General features: G+C 43.3%; 2 protein-coding genes across 6 annotated transcripts; both read right to left on the bottom strand.

The window, feature by feature from the left end:
* Positions 1 to 3,423, bottom strand: LOC104582952. Of its 4 annotated transcripts, none has more exons than XM_024458174.1 (8): positions 3,236 to 3,376; positions 3,028 to 3,148; positions 2,607 to 2,945; positions 1,662 to 1,842; positions 1,329 to 1,551; positions 632 to 762; positions 503 to 541; positions 1 to 415 (listed from the first exon to the last, which is right to left on the bottom strand). In XM_024458174.1, exons 2-8 carry the CDS (start codon positions 3,078 to 3,080, stop codon positions 326 to 328), a joined length of 1,056 nt encoding a protein of 351 aa, XP_024313942.1. In that variant the 5' UTR covers positions 3,081 to 3,148; positions 3,236 to 3,376; the 3' UTR covers positions 1 to 325. The 4 variants fall into 4 exon arrangements, with proteins under 4 accessions (XP_024313942.1, XP_024313943.1, XP_014753844.1 ...); XM_024458175.1 differs by having other exon boundaries at positions 3,028 to 3,142; positions 3,236 to 3,363; XM_014898358.2 differs by lacking the exon at positions 3,028 to 3,148 and having other exon boundaries at positions 3,236 to 3,423.
* A 1,941-nt stretch (positions 3,424 to 5,364) lies between these two features.
* On the bottom strand, positions 5,365 to 8,088 carry LOC104583378. 2 transcript variants are annotated; one of them, XM_014898842.2, is made up of 3 exons: positions 7,862 to 8,088; positions 6,652 to 7,042; positions 5,365 to 6,550 (listed from the first exon to the last, which is right to left on the bottom strand). In XM_014898842.2, the coding sequence occupies exon 3, from the start codon at positions 6,531 to 6,533 to the stop codon at positions 5,523 to 5,525; it is 1,011 nt and encodes a 336-aa protein (XP_014754328.1). In that variant the 5' UTR covers positions 6,534 to 6,550; positions 6,652 to 7,042; positions 7,862 to 8,088; the 3' UTR covers positions 5,365 to 5,522. The 2 variants fall into 2 exon arrangements, with proteins under 2 accessions (XP_014754328.1, XP_014754327.1); XM_014898841.2 differs by having other exon boundaries at positions 5,365 to 7,042.
* Between the last annotated feature and the right edge of the window lie 934 nt (positions 8,089 to 9,022).

Genomic DNA, 9,022 nt, shown 5'->3' with positions numbered 1-9,022 from the left:
TTTTGAATAAGTCCTGTTATAATCCAAATTATGCAAACATTGTCAGCTGCATGCATCTACATGTTGGCTTTTGGAATTTAACAATCATTCTATGCGTTCCAATGCAGACCACTTCCTCCACAACGTCTGACAAATGGAATATGTAACAACCGAACAAAAGAAACATCTGATATGTAAACCAGATAGTCGTACATGTGTAGCTTAACCAGGTCCATCTCAAACCAAATTGATTTCTCGCAATGACACCCTGGAAGGTTAACATTATATTGAGTCGCTACAAGGGGCAAAGCGGTTGTGCCGTTTCATTCTGCCACCCTCCCTATTCTTATACTGGGGCGCCCTTCTCACTCTTGAGGCGTCTTTGTTCCTTCCTGAACCTCCTGAGTTTCTTCAAAAAGTGTGGATCATCATATTCCTAAAACGAAAAATAATACACAATCCAGGAATTAGAATCAATCAATTAACCAATATCATGTTATCGGAAAAATATGTCATTGATTACCTTGTACATTCTCCTTATCCTAGCCTCCTCAGTTTCCTCCTGTAGAAGAGGGGCAAGCACATGTACAATTAACAGTGTGGCACAAAAATTATTCAAAAAACACAATTGGCGGAAAATAAATCATCATACATCTTCATCGCTCCACTCTCTCTTAAACTTCATCTTTTTACATGCGTACAAGTGACCACCAGTGTATGCACCAGATTTGTTGGGGTGCTTCATATCAATACTTCCATAGGTTGTACAGCCATAGCAGTGGCCTTTATCAAAAAGAGAGAGAAGGGAATTTGTCGTTTACAGTCAGATAACCAATCAAACACAAACACCTAGCTAAATAATTTAAGGTAGGAAAACACATGTGTGCAGTCATTATTGGTTGTGCACGAACCAGTTTGAGATGTTGAAAATATAAAAAGCTCAGCGAAAATGAACGAGGCAATGGAAACATGACAAGAGGTGCAAAGTCATAGTAAGATATGAGCAGTGGCGGATTCATGCCAAGGGCAATCGGGGCTACAGCCCTAGGTGTGAGCTAGCTGCTACATGTATTATGCCATAGAGATTTGGCAAAAGAGACTGATTAACAATGGATTAGCCTCAGGCTTCCATACATAGCCTAGTTTAGCCATAGTCTGGACAATCCAGGATCTGCCACTGGATATGAGTATAAAATACCATTATCAATAGGCTTAATCATGCTTTCACTAAAATCATATGAAGATCATATACTGGTCTGTATAGTCAATATATAACCGACAAGTTTAGGTTAGTGCGAACCACAAGATGTATTTTAACAAATTTAATATATGATAAGAGTATAAAATACCATTATCAATAGGCTTAATCATGCAGAAACAGCTGACCACCAATTCTTCATGTTCTCCTTGTCGCTTACATTGCTGCACTTCAGCAAAGAATAGATTGCCACTGGTACCGTCAAAATCATCAGCTCCTTTATTCTTTGCCATGAAATTGAAATGCCAATACAACATATGTTTCTCAACAAATAATTTGTGATGCACAACATCTTTGAGTTCATATGCAATATCCTGAAATAAGAAACATAAATCAGATCAGTATTTCTGACATGAGTAAGACAATCAGACTTAGTACAACCCGGGTAGCAGGGCAAAGAGTGACAGCGGGAGAGAGAGCAAACCCCAAACAGGTTGTGATCCTTGTTATAATTGTCGACTAAAGCTTGAACAAATTGGCGGTTATCATCACGGATTTTCTCAATTGCATGAGATTGTGAACACTTCTTCCTTGTGCCATCAGGCCAGTACATAATTGTTCGTATAGCCATCTCCCTTTTAGAAACCTTTGCTTGTTCAATGCACCTAGTATAAATCAGAGCATGAAAAATAACACTAGGGTCATCATTTACAGGGTTAAGGTAAACTAGCATGTGCGGTAGGTTGTTGAATAAGGATCAAACAGCTGAAAAGTTACCTTTAACATAGCTCATGGTAGCAACAATCAACAAAAATACGAGAAAACAGAACTGCTTAGATGCGCACTGTAAGGTGTCAATGCATTTAAGGTATCCATCCTTTCATTTTCACATGCACAACTCAGTAGTTCTCACCATACTGTTTTGAACAGTCAAGGAAATTTATTGTTCAGGCTACCACCACTGTTAGTACTTAAGGAAACAGAGCTGTGTCTGTGTGGGTCTGCCTGGCTAAAGGCGAACCAGTTTTGCAAACTAGAATTTACAAAACAAAATATACCTACATACAAACTGGTAGCATATAATAGCATCTAAACGCACTTAGTTTCAGGTATGCTTGTGAACAGTGCACTATTTTGACAACTCCCTGACAAATATAGTTAGAAAATCAATATTTCAGTTAGCTCCAATTGGACAGATACAGGAATTGAAAAATAAATGTAGCCTGATATATTTTTATCAGTTTGTCGGAATTTTTCTATGTTCTAACTTAGGTCCATCATTTTATTTCCTGATTCACGCTTTACAACTGCGATTATTTCGCGGCCTGCATCATACGAGCATGCGCTGTTTGCATATAACTAATCACATGTGTGCACGCCAATCCAACATAAGTGACACAACTCTAAAAAGGAAGTTAAGAAACTTTACATTTTTGGAACCCGGCGAGCATCAAGATGGCGGTCGATAGCATTATTTGCTTCCTGTAGGTTCTGAAATGGCCCGCCCACGTCAGGGTATGTATGGAATGATCCTTGAAGATCAACCCTGATGTAAAACATCAAGCCCCAATCGTTTCTTCGCCGAGCCCAGAAGAGTGATCCATTGGAAGAGTTCTTTGATGTCTCGGTAGCGTCATGAGCAACTGCCTCTGCGGGCTGAGAGGATGAGGAAGTGGCAGCAATGGACGATCCCTGTTCTTGCATCGTTTGCGCAGAAGATGCAGCCTCAACGTTGCCTCCCACATGCCGCTCCTCCTCGCACCTGCTGCTGAAGTGGGATAATCTCGATCAGTAGAAGAAGAGTTTTATCTCAGCGTCTGTGGTATGGCAAGTTTACGGAGGAAAGGAACATTTTTTGGTGGGACATCCGCCAGCCCGGGAATGAAATCCGAGGTACATTCATCTACATCCCGTTTTTCTCCCCCATCGCCCCAAGGAACCAAATTCCCCATCGATGAACAACAACTGTATCTTTTTCTCAAAAAAAAAACAATCTATTATCATCTCGCCGGAACAGAAAAGGAGGGGTGAAACGAGAGAGGGGCGCGGAGGACGTACGGTGGCTGACCGCTGTAGGAGGAGGGGTCGAGTAGTTGGTCGGCGATCTGGGACCCGCTGGCGCTGCCGCCCCCACTGTCGCTGCTGTGCCGGCGGGGGCTTCCGCCACCGGCAGGGAAGGGGGACATTGGATACGGGGTTTTCCAACCTGGATGATTTGCTTTTTTTTTTTGAGCGAAACCTGGATGATTTGCTAGAGGGGAAAAGAAAATAAATGAAACTCCCGAGCCGCTCGGTTTGGGCCGCGCCTGGGACTGGAGCTGCTTGACCAGGCCGTTCGCTGATGGGCTGATCTGGGCCGGGACGGTGGGGTCCATACTTCAGCGACATAGGGCTTAACCTATTTGTTCCTCCACAACAAAATTAATCTGTTCCCCAAATATTCTAAAAAAAAAAACTGTTCCTCAAAAAGGAACAACTTTGGGATTCATGATACCAAAAGGGCCGACGCATAGTGTACCATGCCCAGAGACGCAGAAGCTGTTGTTGCGGCCTGGTAGCATGAACATGGTCTCGTTGGCTCGTTGCAGTGCCAGTTCTCCTGGACCCACTTGCACGCCCGTGGAGCTCCCGTTTTGAGCTGACAGTACAGGCTAACCGTGTAGTAGAAGCTGTTGGCCGTACGACACACGGAGTCCTATGTTCGGGCAATATAAAATCCTTAGCCATGTACAGTTTTCTCTCTATTTAATGATGCCCGTCAAAAAAATATAAAATCCTTAGGGCTCATATAAACCATTCGTACCAGTCTCAAACTTGAGCGACGATATAGTATTTTCAGCGACGATGCAGATACCATGTTATTTTTCAGCGATGATCTAGGATTGATGGAGAGATTACAATGTTGCCGCCGAAGTTATGGTGTGCAGATGAGATCTGACAAGTGTGTCGGCTTATATGCGAGATTGGATCTCTAGGGAGATAGTCTGTCCCGGAGGAGAGAGTTGTGAGTTGTTCTTCTTAGCTCCCCCTCCTGGTCATTTATATATGCAAGAGGTCAAGTCTTGGGTGGAGTCCAAGTCGGTTACAATAAAAAGATGTAATCTAATTGATCTTTTTTATCTTGAGTCGCAAGATTAGGCATCTGAACTCTTGGAGTCGTAGCAGGCCTTCGAGTGGGCTTCATGCTGGGCCGTAGTGGGTATACCAAAAATGAAAACCCGGTGGGTCACTCCCACGTCAGGGACCACTGTTGAGAATACTACTGAGATTTTTTCAGAGCACCGCCAAGAGTTGAGTATTGTACTATTGAGAGTAGTGCTAGAGTTAAGAGTACTGTTCACGGGCAGTGCGCAGTGTACTGCGTGTAGCTCCCTAGCTGCCTAGGTCTCCAGTGATCCTGTCAGACGTTCACTGTTTAAGATCCATAATTGCTGACGAGTGGCTAACTCGGCAATACCCAAACTAGAGGGCTTTCAACTAGGGAGAGCACGGGGTGCAACGGCAATCTCGTCGACTAACAAGGACCTAGGGGGCATGAAGATTACCCAGGTTCAGGGCCCTCGGTGAGGTAAATCTTCTACGTCCTGCTTTTGGTGTTTTGTATTGATGATGATTACAAAGAAACTCTGAACCTATGGTGCGCAGATGGGATCTGGAGAGTCGGATGAGAACGGCCTCTCCTTCCCGATTTCCCTGCCTAGTCTAAATAGGGGGCTAGGTCTCGGGCGTGATAATCGGGTTGGTTACAATTAGATCGGTACATTCTGGTATGTCTAGATTAAATTCCTTAGCTTTAGCCGCAGTTTCAGGTACTCAGGCTTCGTATGCCTCATGGGCCTTCGTATGGGCTTCATGCTGGGCTGTAGCAGGTATAAGAAAGTTGAGAACCCGAAGGCTTATTCCCTCGACAATTGGAGATTATTTGAATGGATAGGGTACGCGAGGTACCCACCCACTTGGTAAAAAAATCGGTCTCCTCCATATGGGATGCATTTTCACAGGCTAGTTTTCAATCATGAAATTTTCCACATGGTTTGACCATAGCCAACCTATGCTTAACCGGTTTGATAGCTGGTTCAGTTCAATACTAAACTTTGCCAAACAGCATATCAACATGTAATTGAAGAGCATCCTCATTATTCCACCACATACCATTTAGCATGTCACAGGACTACTCAAGAGGTATATACGAGTACAATACAATACTACCATTATACATACAAGAGGTACAAGTACACCACAACAAAATGCCCTGCTCGCCTTAGCACACATTAATTTCAAACAGACTCTGAAGGAACACTACGAGATCCCCGTGAAATTAAGACATAAACCAGTACTTATATCCTCATTGTTTGAGCCATGCCGTAAACATGCTCTGCAGTTTCTCGGAGGAACGAATGACCCAAAGTTTTAAGCATTCTCTTGCCAGCGTATTTTTCATTATCTCCTGCAGCATCTCAAGAAGCACCTTGCTATTCTTGTTCCTACCCTGTCCTGTGGAGGCCGTGGGTGCTCCTGAGATTATTCTCGCGCTCGTCTTGTCCACGCATAGGTGTGCACTGCCATGGTTAGATCTCCAACTTATCTCGTACGTCGTAGCCGCCGTGTTATGATAGAGATAATCTGTTGCCTTGGGCAGCAACATCTCGTCGAGCTGATTCGGGTGAACATTTAAATGTGTGAGGTGTTGCATCTCTCCATTGATCGCCTCTATCACAAAGCCATCGCCTGTTGACTTGGGTTCCTCGAGAGAGTCATGAGGCATGAGCAAAATGTCCAGCTTCAGAAGCGGGTAATTCTCCAAAGAAGACGAGTCATATCTAGCGGCTGACCCATGTAGGTTACCGTACTCGAATGGTGAGATGTAGCACTGTAAAAACACTTGAGATACTGGTTCTGGAAATATACTTGAAAGCCTCAATTTGTTTCCGCTGCTGCTTTTGCCGCCGCGACAGCAGGACAAGACGTTGTTCTCGTATCCTTGGCAACATAGTGGATCAGGGCAGAACCATCCAGCGAAAGTTGTGTTCATCTCGGTCCAGTAATGTTCCGCGTTGACATTCACAACCTCAAGCGGGAAACAGGAGAAATCTTGTGTAGGGAGCTGCATGATCTCTTTAATGACGACGTCGGCCGTGGACTTGAAATGAGGCGTCACTAGTCGCAAGCAATTGATTGTAGTTCCGATTATGTTTGTGCTCTCTGAGATATGCATCATGAACCTGAGGGTAAAACTATTCTTGGGCACATTGCAATCTTCGTATAAGAAAGAAAGCATGGCCTCCAGCCCACGCTCCTCGAAAGCTATTGGCCATATGGTGAAGAAGTGATATCGGCCTCCTGGACGCAACGCCATATATCCTACGAACTTTCCTGCAACGATATGCCTGATGAGAGGGTTGAAGAACAAGTGTTGTCGTGGCGTTCCGCTGAGCTGCACAAATCTCATAAACTCGGTAGCACCATCCGCGAACCTTTCAAATCTCCGGACAGCGGCGATGTTGTCTAAGCAATGATCATTGTTGCGGCCGACGAAAGAGGAGATGAATGCCTTCGTTGTATGTGCAATACGTCTAGGAAACGAGGATCGTCATATGATCTGTTCTCTCTCGTCTTCCTCCTGAGAATGTTGCTTGCATCTGCGCGCGGCGTCATCACAGTCCTGAGCAGCACGCTTCAGTTTCTTCCGCCAATGGAGCAGCGACGTGTCCCTGATCTGCCACTTGTTGGATGTCTCGAGTGCGGCCTCCATCTTGATGCGTGCCATCTCCAGCCTCTCTAGGCCACCTCCTGGTAATACTAGAAAAGATTCGGCTGACTGCCTCCCCAACAATGGCAGAACTGACCATCTCAGCCATCTCTGAGCTGCTCAAGAAATGGAGTATCATTAAATTTTGCACTGCACCGTATGATCCAGGTAGGCATGTAGCAAGTTAAATACATGGTGTAGCTAATTTCGTAAAAGAAATGAAGTAGTAGAGGTGGCTCTTCAGGTGCTGAGGAAGTTGCTGGTTCTTGAGCATGCATTCACTGATGGATGAATAAACAAAGGGAAGGACGCTTGAATATGATAAATCATGAAACTGAAATTTAATGATTTTACGTGACTTATTTTCAAGGTCTATCAATTTTTACTCGATCTCTAATGTTGCTGAACACTAGAATAAGATGTCTTAATTATGCCAAAAGCGTTGATAATATTTGTCAGGGCCATGGAGCCTGTGCTCCTCTGCAGCTCTTTACTGTCAGATGCTTCCTTGAATTATGAGCTACAAACTTCTGTTAAAAGAGGAGAGACTAATCCTAGAACAAGAATATTCGAATCACAGTGTTAATGGGGATGTAAACATGATTTCCTATCTGCATACTAAATCTGAAGAAAGAGGAGTTTACACGGAAGATTTCCTACTGCAGACTCCACACACTTGGAAATCCTCCCTATAGGCTATACTCTTCCTACTGCAGACTGCCAATGGAACCTTTCTCCCTCAGAGCTTCATAAATCTACAAATCCTAGTAAGATGCTATGGAAAATCTGTATTTTCTTTGAACTGAAGCAAAATCTGTATTTGAACTCCATGATTCAAATTCTGACAACAAAATTAACTTACAGATACGAGTAGTATCGAACAACAGATCTATGATGAACAACAGTAAATTTATAGTTGATAGGTGAGTGGATACCTGATGATGCTTAAACGGTGATCTTGTTGCTCGGTGTGATGAAATTCGGATGGAAGCCTGGATTTACTTTCCTTGTATGTTTCTTCTTGTTTCCTGCCGCTGCTGCATGGTTGTTGATCTACTCTTGCTATACTCTTGTTGCTCTCCCCTGGCACTCTTTGCTTCCCTTGGATGTGAAATGTCAGGCAGCAACCTTTCTTTGACAAAAACACTGATCGGTTAGAACTTTGACATTTTCTTTTCTTCAAGGACGTCCCTAACTTGACGTCTACGTTCTTTGAAAACTTGACGTCTGGGTTGTAGACCAGGCCGGCCGGAGTCAAAGCCGCAAAGGGAATTGGACTATTCTTCTGGCGTCTAGTGACGGTGTGATAAAAGAAAAGGAGCTACCTTCCGAATCGGCTGGACGCTGTGTTTGTTAAATTTGTTCCGTAAACTTTAAGGCTTTTGCTAATTCTCAGGCGACCTTCTCAGTCGACCTTCTCAACCGTCGGATGAGCTTCAAGATCCGTGCTGTGTGCATGTCTTTTCTTTCCTCAATTTCTGTCCGTGCAAGCGTGTACAGGCCCTGGGGCTGTGTGTAGGTTTGCTTTAGCAAGCTGACCGCATGTTGTTTCTTTTTCCCTATTTTTAATAAAGCCTGGAGTGTTGCTAGCCGGATGTGCAGCTTCCTTCTTCGTTTAATCAAGTTTCTTTTTATCATGTGTAGGTTTGTGTGTTTATCTGTTTTTTTAGATTTTGCTAAGTATAGATTGTTTGGGAAATAATTAGTGATATGCCGACTTCTTTTCATGTGCAATTTTGTTTTTTGGGTCGGTTTCTCATGCCTCGTATTAATGTGTAATTGAGATCGTTTAGCTAGTTGCACATCGTCTCTCTTGATGTGCAACTAAGATTTTTAGAGGATGAATTGCACATGAAGACAATTGATGTGCAATTTATTGCCAAGTGTAAACCGTTGAAAATAAATTAGTGATACGCCGATTTAACATTTTTATGACAGTTGCACAAGACTCATTTTTGTGCGTAATTGATTTTTTTGATCAGATACTCATGTCTCTTTTTTATGTGCAACTTAGTTTTTTTTTGTCGGTTGCACATCATCTCTCTTGATGTGCAATTTAAATTTTTTTTTATGAACTGCACATAAAAACAATTGAT

Source organism: Brachypodium distachyon, chromosome 2 (genome assembly GCF_000005505.3).
Source record: "Brachypodium distachyon strain Bd21 chromosome 2, Brachypodium_distachyon_v3.0, whole genome shotgun sequence".
In the NCBI taxonomy this organism is placed as follows: Eukaryota; Viridiplantae; Streptophyta; class Magnoliopsida; order Poales; family Poaceae; genus Brachypodium; species Brachypodium distachyon.
This window is presented reverse-complemented; position numbering and strand designations above follow the sequence as displayed.

Excerpts from the sequence above, each read along its gene's own strand:
- LOC104582952 (XM_014898358.2), bottom strand. The coding sequence starts at position 3,363 with ATGTCCCCCTTCCCTGCCGGTGGCGGAAGCCCCCGCCGGCACAGCAGC. Across the intron at positions 2,946-3,235 it reads TCCTACAGCGGTCAGCCACC|CAGCAGGTGCGAGGAGGAGC; the intron begins GTACGTCCTCCG and ends ATCCCACTTCAG. Across the intron at positions 542-631 it reads GAGAGTGGAGCGATGAAGAT|GAGGAAACTGAGGAGGCTAG; the intron begins GTATGATGATTT and ends CCTCTTCTACAG.
- LOC104583378 (XM_014898841.2), bottom strand. The coding sequence starts at position 6,626 with ATGAGATTTGTGCAGCTCAGCGGAACGCCACGACAACACTTGTTCTTC.